Below are 20,465 nucleotides of genomic sequence, written 5' to 3' on the forward strand. Positions count from 1 at the left end.
CTCCACCATCTCCCCCCGCTCTTACCAAACAACTTTTACCAAAGAGCCTATTAGGCCAGAATTCCACTTTGTTGTTAAAAAGGGTCTTGTCCTTTCAGAGCGCTAGCTCTTTCGCTTCTATTTTTCAATCAGAGGTGGTAGAGGAACACAAGTCCATTGTTCGTCTCACAGATGGAAGCTGGAGTTACTAGGGCAACAGCTCTAATCCCTCTTTTTACCACCTTTCTTTATATTATTGGCCCATCAAGTGGTACCTTTTAACTCAGGAGCTGGAGGGGCCAGCGGCAACGCTCCCTCTGTCTAATTAGCTGTGATTCTTGCGGCACAGTTCATGAGGAGCTAATCGAACATTTGCAAAATAATGACATACTGGGAGCAGCTATTCCTTCCCCAGAGGCCCTGCTATAAGAATAACAATAATAATTCTATTATGGAAGAGCGGACTTTAAAACGCCGCTTGGCCATAACAACAGAGAAGGTAATTGTGCTGGTGTTCTCCACACAATCAACAAGCTATTGTTGGCGACTTGAAAAATAAAGGAGCAGAGAATGGGTGCCACGGTGATTGGTCTGCTCTGCCATGCGGGGCCCATGTTGAATTGTCTGGCAAAGAAGGTCTTTGATAGAACGCTGAAAAAAGGGCTTGGATGAAGACAACTGTCTGGCTTTTCTTTTTGTGTGTGTGTCTGGGCCTCTTTTTCTCACCGCTTAAATAACCACCAATCCGCATTAGCCCGCTGCTATTCATATAGTGAATGGTGCTGGGCCATAGAAGAACATCTTCTGGGCACAGGAGGCTTAGGTAGCCTCCGTGTGCTAGAACCATGAAGATCTGAGCCCGTGTTTACTCAGAATTATCTCTGTGTCTCTTATTAAAAATGACCCTGCCATACTGCTTCCATTCTACACTCAAGCAAGCCAAGGTTGAACATTTCCAGCTCAGCTGTCACTAAACTAAGGCTCATAAGCCGAACGCAAACATGTCAATGAAGTGACTGATAGCTATAAACAAAATAACTAACCATAGAGAATAATATCAATTAATCATGAAGATGCATGGCAAATGAGCAACAGTCCAGAAGTGCTGGAATCCGATTAAATCACAGCACATTAAAAACTTAAGAGATTTTATTTTGAGCTTTTTTCCCCCCTTCGTCTTTCAAATCTAGGTCAATATGGGACTGAAAGTTAGAGTCAAATCTGAAATGAGTTTTTGAGAGCGATGAAGGCAGTTAGTCATTTGAATCCTCATGTGCTGACGGTTGTGAGAACGGATCTTTGTTTGAGCAAGCAGAGGCCGAGGGGAGAGCGAATGCTAAGTGGGCCCCCTTTGCCTAGTCAACCTTCAGTGTGCTTCATTTATCTTCATCTTGTTAGAGTAAATTAATTAACAATCTAGCTGTTACACACTTTCTCCTTTCATTACATCAAATAATGGCAGAGATGGAGGAGGAGGTCCTCTCCTCTGGGATTAGACTAGTACTGCTGGAGACATCTCTCTCTCTCTTAGACTTTATACACACACACACACACACACACATTATGTTTTTACATTGACAATAGAAACAGTGGATGTTAAGGTTCTCTTTTGTTTTATTATGAGGAAAATATAGTAAAATTGAAAATAAAACTTAAATCCCCATAATAAAGTGACTGATCAGCACTTGATTGAATTCATTCAAAATGTAAAGATAACTATATTAGACATTTGAATATGGACTGGCTGGGAGAGTATCATTCTGACTGTTGGTACAGTACAGAAAATATTACAAACTAGAGATCATTACTAGAAAGTCATTTTCTGATTTCACAGTTCATGCGGTAAAAAATATATTAGAAAAAAAAAAAACATTTTTGCCTCTTGGGGGGCAAAATAACATTCTTGTCTATATTAGCTTTTATGTTCCTGCTTATTTGAAAAATTTTTCTCCATCACACATTACTTTAATGCACCATGCATTTTATGCATTTATTCCAGTTTAATCAAGTGGTTACTCAGAAAAATAAAAGGAAAAACATAAGCTTTGGGAAGAACTAAAATGGTGCACAATTCCTTGGTTAAGGTTTGAACATTTTGAAGGTTTAGTGAGGAAGTGATAAGGTGTCTCTGACCTCTCTCCTCTCTCAACCTACTGCCCCACCCACTAGTCCTGTCCCAAGATATTTTGTTATCCTCCTGCAACAGGTGGCTGCAGTCAAACACAATCCTCCATACAGTACATTAGTACGAAGTCAGGCAGATAAAAGCATTGAGCTGACAATAATCCAGCATGCTCTACCAGATCCTGCTGCCAGCGTTTGTCTGACAACAAATTCATCAGCTGCAGGAATGCCTGAATGACAACGTAAAACTATTACAATAAAATAATTGTACATTTCTTCACAGATTATCAAGCTGAATTAAATCAATAAAGAATGCATTCTTTTTGCCACAGACTGTCCTTAGAGCATGTGATCACTCACAAACACACCGAAAACCTCTTGTCTCGGGTCAAATCTTGCAGCCATTTCATATGAATATGCAGAAGGGATCAGAGATAGTCTATCCTGCTCCTTTAGGTTTCATTCTCAGTTAGCTTCCAATGACTTAATGAAAAATATATTGGTGTAGGATTTAGTTAAATTTAGAAATTGCTTAATAATTACAATGAAAAGACAAGTAAAACATTGAATTAAATATAACAATTTGAAAGTTTTTTAAATATATTGGACAGTGCAGCATATACAATGATCTTTTTACTGTATTTGTGAATTAATTTTTTTTTTAAAACAAATATCTATTGAAATAAATGAACTAAATAGCATTCGTTATTTTTTCATGTTTTCTGACAGCTTGGAAAGAGAATAAATTGTTTTATTAATTTAATCAAATAAATGACCTTTTGAAAAAGAAATCAAAGGGGATTCATTAGCTTTAGCAAAGTTTGGCTGACAGCAGCTTTGAAAGGCAGATGTTGCTGCTGCTGTTTTTAATGAGAGATCACTAATTAGGGTTGCTAGCAATTCAAGTGTGAGGAAGGTGCTTTGCACAGAGACAGAACAGCCAATGGCTAACACACTCACTGTTATTTACTTCCACACAGTGACACACAGACACATAGCACAAATTCTTAATTAGAGTCACAGGAAGGGGATGGGGTAATGAGGTCTTTACTCGTTGTGGCTGCAGTTATAACACAAAGACACAAAACAGAAAATGGTGAGAATCACAAATTAAGCACCGCCCTACTCAAAACTTGACCAATCAGTGAGCTGGGGCAGAGGGGAAAGTGACAGACGTGCATGCAGTATGGGGAGGGAAACCTGTCTATCACTTGCTGACTGACAGGGGCTGGGATGGGCAGCACAGGATGTATGAAGTAGTGGTGACCGATATATCGGCTTTGGCCGATATTTAGAATTTTTTTAATATCTGCTTTTTAAATATAATTTAAACAAATCTTTGAATGACTAATGAACATTTAATTTCACAAAACCTTACAAACTTAGTCGAATCCAGCTGTGAGATCTTGTGAAGTGTATATGTGTATCCAGCATGACCGCGTGTTTCTCTGTGTGATGGTCGGTCCATGTGAATTGAATGCCTTAAACTTTAAACTCGTGATTTCAAATTATGCTGCACTTTATGCATATGCCCACTGTCATATTCATGTCATTTTCTCTGTGCTGTATTTAAAATGAGGGTTACCCTGGCTTTATTTGAAAAATATGATTCCCAGTGCACACAAACTTCATAAAATACTGAGTGACCTGTTGGCAACAGTGTTTACTTTCTTTTTAATTATATTTGTATTAAATATTTGTGAAAAATACTGTCATCTAAAGTATAAGTATGTTTGTCTAACACATTAACTTTTAATCCATTGTCAAATAATTTTAAATTTCTTAAATATTATTATGATTATTAATAATAATAATAAAATAATATCGGCTTTATATTGGCTATCAGCCCCCTCCTTTCCAAGATATCGGCATTGGCTGTCAAAAAACACATAATCGGTCAACCACTAGTGTGAAGGGGGAAATGCTTTAAGTCTGATTATCTGTAGAAGGGGTGTGTGAAGGAGTTGCATTTTTGAGTTAAAACTTGCACACATACACACAAACACAGATGGAGACAACACATCATCCTGCAAGTTGGCTAGTGCTAGGTGGTATGATATTAGAGCTGTGAAAGGACAGATGAATTCAGCCCGGCAGACACCCTGTGGCAACAACAGAAAAACTAAAGCAACTAACCTCAGTAAAAAGCTGCTACGCAGAAAGCCCTCCATGTTCAGCATTTGGGTTCTGTAGCAGGAGAAATACACAGAGAGCCATTGTAACTGAGCGAACACAAGTTAGCATTGCAACTTTAAAACAGTAACAGGGGAGAAAACAGACAAAACCACCAACACATCCTCAGCTATCCCTGAAACATTTTTATCTTCTAAACCAAATGCAAGAACAAAGATGTAACACTCCCCACAGCTCCACTAATAGCTTTTCATCCATCTTTTCGGAGAAACAGACATTTGTCATTAGAGTACATTGGTTTTCCAATCCCATTTCTGATGATATGTTATCGTATGACAGTGGTTCCTGGGTCGCTGCTCCTCCCAAAGCAGCGTGTGGTGGTCCAGCTGTGGACCATGTGTGGCGGGGCCGCAGCGACTTCTAGGAGCTGGACCACAGGGGCCCACACGGGGCCAACTCTGAGCCAATGCTGGGCCGTGAACACACAGGGAGGCGGGAGGATGTGGTCAAAATATCACCACGTGCAGAGGCTGCTCTAGAAGTCTAATGCCACAAATTTGGGAGCACATGTTTGGAAATTGTCTCCAGAGGGTTTCCATTAGTCGCAGTTTTTGGTCTTTACAAGATATACATACATATATGACTTATAAAGATCAAGTGTCTGTTTGTATAGTAAAATAAACTGTTGTGCAAAAGAAAATGTCAATAATGTAATAAAAAACAGAACACTAAAATAATAATAATAATGTGAAAAACTTGTATAATTAAAAGTCATGTACATAGTCACACATACATATATAGGTATACATCATATTAACTATTGCTAACTATTAACATATTTATTTACTGTAACTTAATTTTATTAGCTTAAGCTAAATAAATATAGAAGTGAAGTCGATATATACACACACACACACACATATACATTTCATTTATTCAAAGGTACATTATTTATTTACTTAATTATAATTAATAAAATTGAATACACACAAACATACATTTGATATTATCACTATATATTCTAAAACTTTTTTCTAAGGCCATTATTTATATTTTAAATCCCTGTCTACTCTGTAATATAAGTTCAAAATCTGTATCAGATCTCTTACTTTTGGAGATGATGCTCTTCCAGAGCTTGTTTAATTAAAAAAAAAAGTACTGTAGGACGGAATTCATCAAGTGCTGAAACTAATTAGCGATTTCTCTCATGCTCTAACACTGCACTCCCTCTCTCACATCATCATCATCATCATCATCATAAATAAGAGACACATCACAGTCAAAAGACTTTCAGTCTTCTGCCTCCTAAATGCTTTCGCTTTCAGTGACATGGGTGTAATTTGCCCCATGCTTCTCCCCTCCCTTCATCCTCTTTCTCTCTTTCTCGATGGCGAGTTGTGCTGCTGTGGACCGGTAGACACAAAGCCACTGAGAGAATGGAAAGAGTGAGATCAGAGAACCCCAAGGACACTGCGCCTTTCAGGCTGGCCAGCACTTAGCAGGCCAGAGGACCCGTAAGACCCGTCGAGACTTTTCTCACAGTCAGGTGTCTGGGGGTGTTTGGGGGATGGGAAAGGAGTGTTTTCAGCCATGGGCGCTGTGCTCACATAATACCCAAGTGCTACCACAGCAGTGACAACGCGAGAAAACAACAGTAAAAATGCAACAGAAGCAATCAAGCGTGTCTCCTCACCATTCTGAGGGAGTGTTAAAAACACACACACACACACTCTCGCACACCCTCCTCTCACACTCTTTTTCTCTCCAACTCTTGCTTTTATTAGTGAGGCAGCTAGAAGACAGCAAAAACACACACATGCTGACAGTCTCTCTTGGGGAGTGCACGCTCTGAGCAAAAAGAGAGGAGCGTTTTGATTTAAGTGTGGATGGACTGTCAGATATGAAATCGGCAAAATAAAAGAGAGTAAGGAATATGAAACATCTAAATAGACTAGTTAGAATAACACATTATAAATGTCAAGGGAGATCTCTGGCACAATACAGAATAACTTGTCAACATGGGCAAGGCCTAAAGCACTTCGAGTTGGAAATTAAGGCTTTTTATCTATTTAGTTTCAATTCTGTTCAGTTTGAATTCACTTCATGGGTGAATCGCAGTCCAGGTATCATTTCACCCCAAAAAATCTAATTAAAAAAAGTTTTATTATTATTATTTCGATTGTTCTGTTGTTATCAATACTGAATCTCATTTTTTTAGTAAATACTTCTGTGAATCTTTTATTATTATTATTATTATTATTATGTGTTCACTGTATCTATAAAGTGCTTAAATGTCATATAAATAATGCCACAATGGTTATAAAAGAAGGTTAATTTCATTAGCAAAAATACATTTATAACAAAAACATTTTTTGAACAAATGCTAAATTATTATGACAATTATCAAGCTCTGGTCCTCAGTAATACCTAGTTCTGTCTTATATAAAGTGAGAGAAATGTTCCTTGAAACAGTAGCATTGAAGTGATAAGTTTCTCTGTTTCCCTCAATTTTCTTACCCTCTGGCTGCTGAAAAAAATAACTCACTGTAAAAATTGAGACAACTAGGATCCTTGTGTGTGAGGATCTAACTGCGGTTTACAGGCCGAGCCGAGAAAAAAGTGACTGAGCCACAACAGTATTGTCTCAGCATATCGAAAAGAAAAAAATAAACAGAATAAAGCGAGGCTTAAATTTAGAACAGACCATGTTTCAAGGGCAACGGATTGTTGAATGAAAAACAGCGAAGATCAACATCAGCGTTAAACGTTGAGCTTCATGCGCCTTTTTCTCCAAAGAACCCAGGACCTGCCAAGAACTGCTTCTGCCCAAGCGAAGTCTCCCACCATCTGCAACAAATGTGCTCTATTAAAACAGTACCATATGGACAACAAGCCCTTGCTATTAACACGGCTTCTGTACGGCCCCCCTCGCTAACGCAGTGCACATTTCTAACTCTGAGTCAAACTGACTGGCTGAATTAATGTAGTGCTATAGAGAGTGGGTGGGCTACCGTACAGAGATGGAGATCCCAGTGATTCCGTGACTAAACTTATCCTACATACTACCACAGAACTGATCTATAGATTCATAGATAATTCATTAGGAACAGGAAAAAAAAAACATCTTGCTGCATCTTCATTCAAAAGAAAAGGCCACAAACTAGATAAACAGCAAAAGTCTTGAGGTACAAAACTGAAGTACCCAAAACGAACCATTTATTCAATGAGGAAGATGACCACGACTTCCTCCAGCATGTCAAGATTGGACTGATTAAACCCTTAGGGTTTGGGATGTGTTAATGCGACGCCTCGGCCAATCAGATCGAGGCAGACTCAACGCGACCACACCCACAGACTATAAGGCGCTTCTATTCTTCAGCGCACATGACGTCAGAATTTTGGAGGTCTTCTTTTATAACACACACAAACAGAACACACCAAATCAGTTGTGGATTTAATTCGACCCAAAGGTTCACTCAATTTCTGTTTGTTTAATTTTAATAAAAAAAAAAAAGGTTTATTTATTTAGCGTGTGTGTTTGTTTGTGTAAGACAATATTAATTAATCAATCAATTACTAATAACAACATATAATATTATTAGTAATATTAGTAATAGTAAAAATAGCAATAATGTGTAATATTATTAATTGTACTATTTATTAGACAAATACTAGTGATAATAATACAAATTATATTATATATAAATTATATATAAATATAATTTTATAAAAAATAATAATAATAAAATAATAATAACAATACAAATATTTTTCATTTTAATATAACTGCTGTAAAATTCTGAGAATATGGCATATTGGAACAACTACAACTGCATTCCTTCTTAACCGAGCCTTTTCTGTAACTCAGCTGGCATATCTAATGCTAGCAACACCTAAATTGTGCGTTAATTTTCCAGCGGACACAAAACAGATATTACTGTAACTCCTGTATAAAAGTATCTGCTAAATGCATAAATGCATACAGAGAAGAACAAGTTTAGACAAAAAAAAAAAAAAAAAACAGAAACAGATTCCATACCAAACTACACCAGAATATATCGAAGTGGCTGGTTTTGACACTGCTGGAAACTGGAGAGAAAAAAAACCCTCCGTCCACAGATCCAAACACGTCTCATGGGTGTCCTCCTGTCATATGCGTGCACACACCTCCAAACGGCATCACAAAAGAAGAGCGGACAGACCCAGCAACCCCACCACCACAGCTCTGAAATACACTCTCTCTAACAACACCGGTGTCCCATCCTTCAGTCTCAAGCCCCCTGGCTCACCCACCCTGAGGAGTAGTGAATTAATCTGTGCGAGGCAACCCAACATTACGAAGGTGTGTTGAAAGGTGTCTGCTCATGTTTCAAATTAAATTCACTGCTGGTCAGCATTAGCACCTAAATGCCCATCGAGGCTGCGTGCCTGCCTATGACACTTATCTGAGAGAGAGAGAGAGAGAGAGAGAGAGAGAGAGAGAAACTGGATTTGCCTGTTCACACTGGAATAATTAGAACATGTCAGGAAGAATTAATTCCCTCATTTTTCAAAAGGATACACAGAAATTACCATGTTATTATATGACAGGGTCCCTGGGAGGATTGTATTAAATTTGATTTCCAGCGCAGCCCACACAACAAATTAAAGTCATAAATAAGATGGAAAGAAGCGGGGCACAGAGCATATGTTTATGGCAATGAGTGAAGCCAGGGGACCAGAAAGAACTATCTTCATTTCATTTTATTTAAATCAGGCTGACACTCTGTGTCTGAATGACAGCGCTTGCTAATGAGGGCTCAGGGTCTCTTTTATATTAGCAAAGAGAAACAGCCACTTAGTGGGTTAGATGCCGTGCACCTTTCCTCTACAACACAACCAGCTGAGCATCTGCCTCCCTTAATGGACACATTACCGTGTGCTTACAAACTTACAAGCCCCGCAAAAGGTGAGGTCTTTCTTAACTTACATCCACACAACAAATCAATTAAGTCTCCGAAGTGGTCCCTCATTTCACAGGGTTTTTCCATGATGTTTTAAGCTTCATTTGACACTTGGGCTAGTTGATGGAGACAGAACAAAGATCAATAAAGTTAAAACGCAACAATGCTTTCAAGTGCACCATTCATTCATTGCACGTGAGATGTAAAGGCTGCTATGTTTTTTTGTGAAAATCATTTGGGCAGCTTGTGTGGTCACACTGGGCCCCGTGGCGAATGGACCAAGGATCCACAAACAAAAAAATAAGATAAGTCAAGATACGTCAATGAGCTAAACCCGACAATCAAATGCGCACTGTCTCTAATCAAATTTGAGAAGTTGCTTTGAGTCCAAAACAACAGAACAAGCCATCTTTTCAGATATGCTTCATGCAGGTGGATGACAAATATTTACATAGCAAGACTATGCCTTTATATATTCAATATAATAAGCAGAAAATATGCAAAAAGAAAAATGAATGTGCATAGTTTAAAAATACAGCTAAAAACAGATATAATGCTTAGTTTTGAGTTTATTATTATGAAACATTCTGTGTTTATGTACAACAACAGTTAAATACAATTTTGTAAATTTAAAGTACAATTAATTATTAACCAAAATTATCGTTTTTGTGCTAAATGATGAATTATTGCCGAAGTTTCCCTCTCATTAAGTGCTTCCTACTGGGGAAAATGCACTGTAAATCTTTGATAATGTGTATTAGCTTATTACAATCGCACCGAGGCAGTGGACTACAGAGAGGAGGAAACTCTGGGAATGGGTATCATTAGAGCCGAGCGCTCCCTTGGGCCCTGCAAACTTTAAATAATTTGCAAATCAATTAACTGGCAACTCTCAACAAAACAAGGATTTCACACCCCAGGGTCAGGGCACATTATCAGCTCAGGAGGATTCATTGCATTTTGGGAGGAAAGTTCATGGTTGGAATCATTCATTAATTTTACAGGACTTTTAGTTATGCATTACTCTGCCCAGCTGTGGAAGCCAGGAGATTAATGACATGTTCCTCAGTACGTCTATGGCCATATATATCTAATAACAGGATGCCTTTAAGAGTCTTTACCTTGAGACGAGGGAAGACTGCCAAGTTTATATTATGTATAATTCTTCTGAAAATTTGATAAAGCACATCAAAAGGATGCTATACTGAATAAACCTTATCAGAGGCCGGCAGTGTGTTGTTGGGATGTTAGGTCATATACGTGCCGAGCCAGAATATGATGCTTTTGGCATCACCGAACTAAACCTCATGAGAGCTAATAAGAAAACGAATAGATACCGTGCCCTAAATACTTCAGCGAGGACCTCAACCATCGCAGACATCTGAAGACTTGAGGACTTCATTTCATGAGAATAATTCAATTTACAACAATTAAATCTTATTCTTAATTCTCACTGATGGAATTTTATGTTCTATTGGGTGGAGAGAAGAGATCAAAAATATTTTTCCCCCGATGGGACTGATGAAATTAAAATGCCGATCTATTAAACAGGCTCTATGACAACAATCAAGAAGAGGGGTCAGTGAAGAATCCTAGCTGTAGAGAGACTGTTAATATACGGGAAAATAACCACCCAAAGGTTATTCATTTTCATTAGGGGTCCAGGAGTGCTGTTTATTTAATTTTTCTTTTTTTACAGAAAATCATTCCTGGAGTCACTGGCTCCACAGAGACATCAACAGTGAGACACGCTCAATGCAAACTGAAGGAAGGCTCCGGCAGCTTTATTACACTCTGACAAAGAGTGCATTCTGCCTGTTCAAACAGATGCCGTCGCCTCTTCCTCAGGTGTTTCCAAATGACTTCCCGCAAGAGTGATTAAACATCGGGGGCATGCGAGCCACGCATTCGCCCAAATTACTTACTGCCTCATTCTGTGATTAATTAAACATGCAGATTAGAGTTGCAAAGGAATGTAGATTAATAGGTGTATTAGGTCTCATAGGTCTGGCAAGCATCAGATTATTAGAGAAAGAACATTGGATAGCTACATTTCTTCTCTTCCTCATATTTAAACAGCATGAAAAAACAATGGACATATTTACAGCTTTAAAGTAATGTATCTCTCGCTGCAAGCTTGGCCTTCACGTCAATTGCGTTTAAATGCAAAACCAGTTTGCGTTTAAATAAATGAAATATGTTTTGAAATCAAAACATTCCTTTCAGACAGTTAGTTAACATAGTAGCTTAAAACTTCTTACTGTTTATTTATTATTAAAAAAAAATTGGCCCTGGCTATCCTTGAATGACTACACTTTAAATGTCTATTACTACACACACACACAAAAATCTCAAAGTTTTCAATATGGAAAGATAAAATGCTGGCTCTGCTGTAAGTGTTCATACTCGCAACGGTCTAAATGCTGAAACAACGCCAACCTGATGTACAGTACAAGGCTTACACTGTTACCCTGAGTGCTGGAGCAAGGCCAGCGTATAGGCCTGATGTTTACTGTTCTAACTCAAGTGCTCCTTTCACCTTCATTCAGCCTAACAATCAGCGTTTCATTCCCTTAATAGAGACCTGACCCTGTGACATATCAACATTACTATGTGTTCACAAGACCTAGAATGATACAGGCCACAGCTGTTTTTCAGAGGCGGTTGTACGACACAGATCATGTAACCTCGTCCTGAATGGTAAGGCAAAAACGACTGCAGAAATTCCGCCATTACAAAAACTGCCATTTTAAACATCACAAAAACCTATGAAAAACCATGCCTGTCGAGCAGAGGTTAATCTGAGAGTGGCATCATAACTGTTCCCAGCACAATCGTCCAATAATATTTCAGGCCTCCATTATAAGATTCTTCCCTTCAGAGTTACAAACTGGGCAGATAAAAGCTATGATCGCTCCTGGCCCCTTTGTTTAGTTTTTTTTTACCATTCAGCTCACCTCACCGATCTGCTTCTCTTTCCTCTGACAGCCATTCAGAGCGGACTTAACACGCCGGGGACACACACTACAACTGCAGCTACAATAAAAAGCGCCTGCCCCGGTGTAATAGAGCGTATTGATTTGAGCTGAAGACGCTGTTTGACTTGAAATCACAGGGATAAAGCTGCTGCATTAGCGTGCGGCCCTGAACTTTGAGCTGGAATATGCCATTCTCAGTGGCCTAATTATGCAGGACCAACAGTGCACACTAATATAACTCTGTCCTGCACCTCATATCGAAGTGACATTTGAAAAAAGATTAATATGAACTTAACTTTCAGGAAGCTTGTTTGCTCAACATTACCAGGAGCAACACTTTGCCAGATATGATCTTTATTACTAGGCTGGAAAGAGAAAACTCCCATTTAAGACATATTGTGGCAGAAAACTGCAGCCGTATATTGACTGTTTACTAAGACCCTGTCTGTGTTTCTTTAAAATGGGCTCTTTCTTCATTGCTGTGAATGCTCTTATTGAGGGCAACTGGCAGCCTGGAAGAACCAATAACATAGTCCGCATTAGCATAAAGAATAGATTCACTCTGTACGCACCGATGGAAGTGTGTTTGAGTGAATGTAGACTTAGATGCTAACAGGCAAATCAGTTTTCAAATGACTACTTTATGCCTTTTAATAGTAACGAAAAGACTTTAATCTTCATAAAATCATTCATATGTGGCGTTTTATAGAAGTCACTTGTGGTTCTGGACTGTTTTGCAAGCAATTTTAGTTCTAGGAAAGTGACACAGAACAAAACAACACACTCGTCATTGTAATCATTTGTGTAAGGCCGCCATTTCCTGTGTTGATGAAGCATGAACAGTGGTTTCTTGAGTTGAAACTCATAGCAGACAGACATAAAGGGGTGGGACAGCAGCAATCATGGGGGAAAAAACAGATGTTGATACACAAGTGATGTTGGACAAGATGCATTAACCGGAAGGTAAAGTTTCTACTTACATAAACAGAAAGACTTTATCTCCAGCTCCCAAAGATCACTGGTGAGTTGATTTCGAATTCATGAAAATGACCTACAACAGAACAAAAATAAATGTTAAATGTACATAATACATTTATGTGCACATATTAGCATCGGTCAAAGCTCCGATTCGGCTTCCTTTCAACGTAAATCCCTGTCACTTTTGATCAATTTCATGCATTCTTGCTGATTAAGCATTATTCTTTAAAAGAGTAAAAACAAATCAGAAGAACAGAAAATCATGTGGATATCAGAGAAGTGAATTGAGGGTGCTGGCAGGCGGTCAGAGTCCCAGCAGATGAAGTTAAACAGTCGTAGCGCCACTCAACCTCCAGTTCCTCTGCTCTCTCCCCGAGGAACTCAATCCTAGACAATGTTTAGAGTCCACTTCTCTAATACCTCATTAATCTGTCCCTGCACTGTTTGATTCAACTAATAAATGGCTTTCATACAAAGCACTTGTTATCCCTAATTCCCCTCTCTGCAGAGCGCTAATGATTTATTTAGTTACACGCACTGCTAGTTCTAGCAGGTCTTCTGAGGTCCTCCAGCAACGGCGGCACCACCGAGAAACACAAACAAACAGACGGTGAACCAAAACCACCGACAACACCCAATTCCACCATTATCAGACCATACGTGTAGCACTACACCTCCCCTGCATGTGACGGAAGATGTAGATTAGGAAAGAGAGAGAGAAAGAGTCCTGCATAAACCTCACGGATGTTCATTCCTCCACATTATTCTGTTTTTCACAACAAGCAGGAATCTCATTACCAGCTGATTTAAACAATTAGCCTGCCTCAGCATCACCAATTAAACAAGGACACAGGGGTTTGAGGTCACCGCTAATTGATCTGGCTGCAATTTGCGCCATCTCTGTTAGAACCAAAAACCTGTGCAAGCGTTGGAGATCTAAGTCAAATTCATAGACCAAGTAAACGGCTGTGTGGGAGGGTGGGTTAATAGAATAAACTGCGATATTTGGTCTCCTATGGATCTGAATGTGGCAACCTTGAGGCTGAAGGTGACAATGGGAGAAAAGAGGAAGGAGGTCTGACCCTTGTGTGAATGGAAAGCTGTTGTCATCTTAATAGCACCTCTGAGCTGACAGTCTATTCCACGTTCTCAAAGGACCATGCCAGAGGCCTGATTGCATCCCAGTTCACACCACACACACACATGGTGTGTATTTGTGACACATGCTCACATACATTTCTCACAGAGTTAGTGCCAGCTCTCTTTCATGCCACAGAAACCCTTGATGGTCGTGGTATTCTATAAATGCCTTTTCTTTGTAAACCATACAACATCCGACTAATTCCTGTTGTGCTTTCATAAATACGGGGCTGTTTTTATGATTTTCATCATTTTTCCCAATCAAATTATAACTTCAAGTTTCTTTTTATTTCTTTTAATTTTTATTTATTTTAATTATTTATATTTCTATTTAGTTTCTTTTTTAATTGCAGGGGGACAAAAAATAAAATAAAAAGAAACTTGAAATGATAATTTGATTGGGAAAAATTATGAAAATCACAAGCTTGCAACAAAAGAAAATAGTCCAATTTTATACTGATTTGGATGAAAAAAGTTTTGAGTGTGAATATTTCATATTTCGTCTTATTGTAAATAATGTAAGGAAAATTACAGTTGCCAAGGCGTGCTGACTGACGTTATCAAGTGCGCTGCTCTTTGCAGAATTACCAGATTTGGGTCGTCCCATCCACGGGAATTCACACTCTGAAGTCCGAACTACTGAGGACAAAAGTCTGAAACTTGCGCACTTGTTACTGAGAAATGCGCGCAGACTTACATCACCAAACTATTTGCCTAATCTTCTCTGAATTTTAGACCGTGATGGAAAAGCAGACAGCAACAAGTCTTGTGGAAAAAAAGATCCTGGGATCAATTGTTCCAGGTAAATTCGGTGGAAAAGCTGCTAATGATATTAGAAATAATTATACCAATGTAATAATAATACATATAATGTATAAAAGATTGTGACGGGCCGCTGTAGTGTTAAGATCATAAATTCATTTAAAAGAGTTCCAATCAGCACCAGCCTGTTTTTATTAGTCACCCAACAGTTTTATTACGGATTCATTGTGTCCACAATTGCCATTCTCACATGTTGAGCTCTGCTCTCTTTTTCTCTGCTTGACCATAACTGCAATGATGAAGCAGCTGTGATTGTACTAATGGGAGCTGAAATAAAGAGAGATGAAGAAAGGAAAGAACTGTTCGAGTAGCCAAGCATCTTGGCAAATTAATAGATGAAAGGCTAAAGCCCATTAAACCCCATGAGGACAGACTTGGGGGCACCCAAAAATGAATGATGAAACAACCTGTGAAACAACCTTTAGTCATGTGCCGCACTGCATCGGATAAAGAATTGAGCTGTTTAAATGAAAACAGATATTTCAAAAGTCCTGTAATTTTCAGAGAGGTTGAGTGGGGTGCTTAAAGCTCGTGTTGGTGAGGCCAGTCCATCGAATATGACAGTGACTCCAGCTAGACCCTCCGACAAACACCCTAGCACAAACTGACTCCAAGTGCACAAGCCAATGGATGCACAAACAGCATGATGTAAGAGTCAAAGATTAGTGAGGAAGTTATCTTTGCCTTATTCGATATATGTTCTTAACATTTTAAGAAGAAAAATTCAGAATGAAAAGAAAAGTCCTTTCAGAAATCCAATGAGCCTACAAATTCCAGGCATGTGTTCGTGTACAGTCGGTTCGGCTGATTTGATCAGTCCTCTACATAACAGCGCTGTGTCTTTGACCATCATATGATGAGGGTTGGGAATCAATGACTAACCTCATATTAACGGCCATGCTCTCGCACGGCAGATGCAGGCAGCTTGTTTTAAATATATTTGCAAAAATGGGAGAAGTACTGTAGCGTGCTTTACATAATACGCTGCAAATGTGTACCGATAAGAGAGCTTTAAGAGCCTGAACTGTAAGGCAAAGTGGTTCAGATGGGTCAAATATAGATTAAATCCTTCATCTTTCTGAGCGTGGACATGCTGTACTCTCCTAAGGAGGGAACATTTTCATTTGCATCAACTTTGCCTTAGCTTTCTTCTGATCCAGCAACCTGCAAAAAAAATAAAATCACTTTAGATGTCCTATTTCCCCAAGTCCAGAACATGTTAAGAGGGGATTTAGGGGAAGTAGTTATTGGGACAAAAGAGGCAATATCCCCCATCAGCAGGACGGTCTCTTACCAGGTGGAGGACAGGTTATCTCTGTACTAACAGCAGGACCACTGATGGGAGAAGAGGTGGGGGTGGGTGAAAATAAGACAGAACAGAGCCGTAAGATGGGCCACTCGCACCCAGCAGTGGGCGGAAGGGCAAAAGAGCTAAAGTGGTGTTTTTGTCAGAGCCAATATTCCTCCTGACAAAAATCAGCTAGTGCGCTCACACAGCTGACAGATCTGCAGGTGTAAAAGCACTGTACCAGATATTAAGTACAGATGTAAGGGTTGTGAATTAAGGATATTCTTTCAATTCCAATTCAATTCCTGATTTTGAATCAAATTTGAGCTGAGGTAGCAAACAGGATGCAGACATGCATTTTGAATTTAAATAAAGAAATGTAAAAGAAATTCACGTAATTTTTAACAAAAAAAACAAGTAATAAAAAATGTAATGAAGAAAATGAATAAAGCCTTAAAGTTTGGAGGTTTTTAGAGAGAAACAATAAATAGAAAACAAAATTAGATACAGTAGATAGAAATTAAATTCCATCTATGGAAACTGTTTAACAATAATTAATATTTAATATTAATATTTACAGTTATGCATTTAGCAGAAACTTTTATCCAAAGTGACTTACAGTGCATTCAGGTTATTTATATATATATATATATATATATATATATATATATTTTTTTTTTTTTACAGAATGTGTGTTCCCTGGGAACCGAACACACAACCTTTTGTGCTGCTAATGTAATGCTCTACCACTGAGCACAGGAACACTACATATTTTTACATGAATAAAATTCAATTAGCTTTGCAGAATTAATGCACTTGTGAGGTCCCGAATCTACTTCCTGTGGGATGTGGCCAGTTCAATTCAAATTCAAACTCATGCACTAAAAGAGCGCCAATTTTTCACTCTGGTTTTTGTTCAGGTCCACAGATAAGCAAAAATGACCCATAAGGTGGGATTCACATCAGAAAGAGCAGCAGATCCACAAAGACCAACTTTCTTTCACAGGAATAAAATAAGAGACTTCCCATTTCATTGATCTCCCTCTTTGAATGTCCACATGCTTAAGTTAAGAGGGCCTGCCTACAGCCGAGGGTGTTTACAAAGCGCATTTCATGACTCACATCGTGGATGGGGGAGGTTGTGCTGATTTTTAAATCAAACATCCCCTCTCCTCGGACTTGCAGACAGCACCACAACAAAGCCAGACTTTCATGTTCGACATTGGAGACAACATTTCATGTGATTAACTTTGCTGTGAAATAACAACAACGAAAGTCCGTATTAGGGGAAGAAAGGGCTTGACCGGCGTCCATGGGCCTCAAATCCACCCCTAGAGGAATTCAAGTCCCAGCTGGTCAAATACAGTCTCAGCGGTTCTGTGTGAAGCAGACTACACACACTTCACCACATGATTAGAATGCAATTGCAGCAAAAGCAAGAGAACAGGTTCTTGTCTTTTTTATCATCGATTTGGCGTCAGTCGATGGAGTTTATTCCCTAGCCATGACACAAAGCACTTTTTCTCCCCCTATTTATCCATCCCTTCTATTGAGTTAGGTTATGGAAACAAGTCTGCCTCTCTGTCTCTCTCTCTCTCTCTCTCTCCCAGATAATGTGTTTATTCTCCTGGTCTCATCTTCTAGTTTACGGGCTGCCGGACGTTCACTCTCTTATCGCCTATGCTCTCACGGGGCATTTTAGCTGCTGAAATCCTGTTCACCACATACCGGTTTTAGAATCTGTGAAATGAGTGCCGAAGAAGCATGGCCACAATGTCTGCCTGTGTTACCAATGGCCTCGAAAATGGGTCTGGGAGCTTTTTGTTCAGGGAATGCATAAATGGAAGTTTTTAACACCTCAAAGAAAGGCAGTGCCTTTGTGTGGCCAGACGAGAGAGCCCTGGCTCTCCTGAGGAGGCAGACACGCTGAGTGCTACAGGACAAAGAACCCAGAGCCTGAAGCAGCAGGAGCACACATACACAACTGCCTCGCACACACACATACACTTTTACGGTATAATTCGCACACAATTGACATGAGAAACATATACGCGGATAAAGGCATGAGGCGCGTACACACAGGTCAAGTTTGTGGGATAACACAAAAATGATTGCTGAATGTTTGGACATTCACTGACTCACATGAAGCATTTCAGAGAGAACACACTGGTTTTACTATAGGGCTGAACAATTAATAGAATAAATAAGCAAGATTCTGATAGGTCAAAAGCATCTATTAAAGCATTCCATCAATTAATACTTCAGTTTTGTCAACACTTTCTATTTAAACACATTTTTCAGCTGTATATGTTGTGACTCCTACGTGTATTAAAGATGGTGATGCCTGATAAAGATTTGCTCAAACATTCACAAAGCATCTACTGCAAAAATGTTTTTTGTTGCAGATCAATCAATGTTTATTAGGCATTGCCATCTGTTAGATACATACAGGAAAATATTGACAACTGAAAAAAAAGTGTTGTAAAGATTTTTACATATTGATTTTGAAGCATCACAAAATGCTTTATTGATTATATCAGGACCATTAATGAGATCCAGAATTTGAGCTTGTGCTGAACTGCAGGGACCAAACAGTTCAATTTATTTAAACTTGCAGTCAGCTGTTGTTTATAATGGAATATGCGTTTTCTAATAAATTTGCATTATTTATTAAAAAAAGTATTTAAAGGGTTAAGTTAATTACCTACAAAATTTGAATAAAGTACACAGCTCTCAGGTTCGTTTAATCAAATCGTATGCAATTCACCCAAACAAAATAGGGATTTAATTTAAAATTATGTTGATTGAAATTACAACATTAAGGTTAAGGGCCCTATAATACACCCGGCACAATGCGACGCAAGGCGCTGGGCAAGTGTGTTTGCTAGATTCAGTCCGGCACCGTTAACAATTTCCCGTCCATCGCCACGTCGTTTAATTAGCAAATGCATTCGCGCTCATTTTTGTGCCCATGGGCGTGCTGGTCTAAAAAAGAGCTGTGTTCAGACGCATTGCTGGCAAATTGCTATTTTAAGGAGCTGAAAATAGACTGCACCATAGACCAACTCAAACCTGGTCTAAAGTCTGGCGTAATGTTTTTTCTTTGTTATTTAAAGTGTGTGTTAGTATAGGCTGGTCCGCAACGCATACACACTGCTTTTTAAACACAGGGAGCGCAGCAGCACACAAACAAGCCAAAATTAAAAATTAAAGGATTGCAATGCATAATCATTTTTTGTAGGCTAATTAACTATAAATAAATAAATAAATAAATGCCTACATGTCACAATGGATAGTCATCACATGTGCCAAATTCCGCTGTGTAAATAGCAAATCCGTCATAGCACGAGCGCAACGGTCTCTTAAAGGGAATGGAAGATGAGACTCTGATTGGTTTATTGCACGTTATGCCCAAAAAAATTCCCATTACTCATTAAGAGAATAGGGACAACCCATTTAGACCATGCGCCCGGGCGCGCCAACCGTTTTTCCGTCGTTAAAATAGCAAAAGTGGATTTGGACAAGCCCTTGAAGTGCACCTGCGCCGTGCGCTTTAAACTTTGTGTTTAGATTTTTAAAATAGGGCCCTAAATGTTTGTAATATTCGCACAGCCACAGCAGATAAAGACAAAAAATATATTAAGATGAATTATGCAGATGCCGATCAAATCATACTCATAAAAACCACAGAGATGAAAGACATAATGTGACTGATAACTAAAGCCTGAAAACAAGTCAACAAATGTTGGCAAATTGATTAGATGTGCTTCCTACCACAGGAAAAAAAAAATTCCCATAAAGATTATCCTTTACTGCAATTTATTTGATTTAGTTTTTCAGACAAATATAAAAGACGGGTCGTACAGACAATCAGAGTGGCTATGCTTCAGCTGCCTACAATAAGCATTTAAATGCAAATATGTCTGATGCACAAAGAATCTGCAACTTCTGTCAGTGGCAACATAATCAACCTGCAATTGTCTCCTGACTCGGAGTCATTTCCAACGACAAGGTCTAAGCAGCAAGCATCTGTATTCAAATTACTGCACTATTTAAGGCCGCAGTCTGTACAGAATATTT

At 38.8% G+C, this 20,465-nt stretch overlaps 1 protein-coding gene across 9 annotated transcripts in view; it reads right to left on the reverse strand.

Annotated features, from left to right (window-relative positions):
- Positions 1-20,465, reverse strand: part of sox6 (SRY-box transcription factor 6) — a 145,345-nt gene that overhangs the window by 107,137 nt on the left and 17,743 nt on the right. For 7 of the 9 annotated variants that reach the window (XM_026216285.1, XM_026216287.1, XM_026216281.1 and 4 more), the window contains exons 3-4: positions 13,138-13,208; positions 4,240-4,290 (exon numbers count right to left, since the gene is read on the reverse strand). In XM_026216285.1, coding sequence (XP_026072070.1) covers positions 4,240-4,283 — 44 coding nt within the window. In that variant the 5' untranslated portion in view covers positions 4,284-4,290; positions 13,138-13,208. The remainder of the gene's footprint in view (positions 1-4,239; positions 4,291-13,137; positions 13,209-20,465) is intronic. The other 2 variants (XM_026216290.1, XM_026216289.1) reach the window with 1 other exon arrangement.

The sequence above is a fragment of the Carassius auratus genome, chromosome 32 (assembly GCF_003368295.1).
Source record: "Carassius auratus strain Wakin chromosome 32, ASM336829v1, whole genome shotgun sequence".
NCBI classification, from domain to species: domain Eukaryota; kingdom Metazoa; phylum Chordata; class Actinopteri; order Cypriniformes; family Cyprinidae; genus Carassius; species Carassius auratus.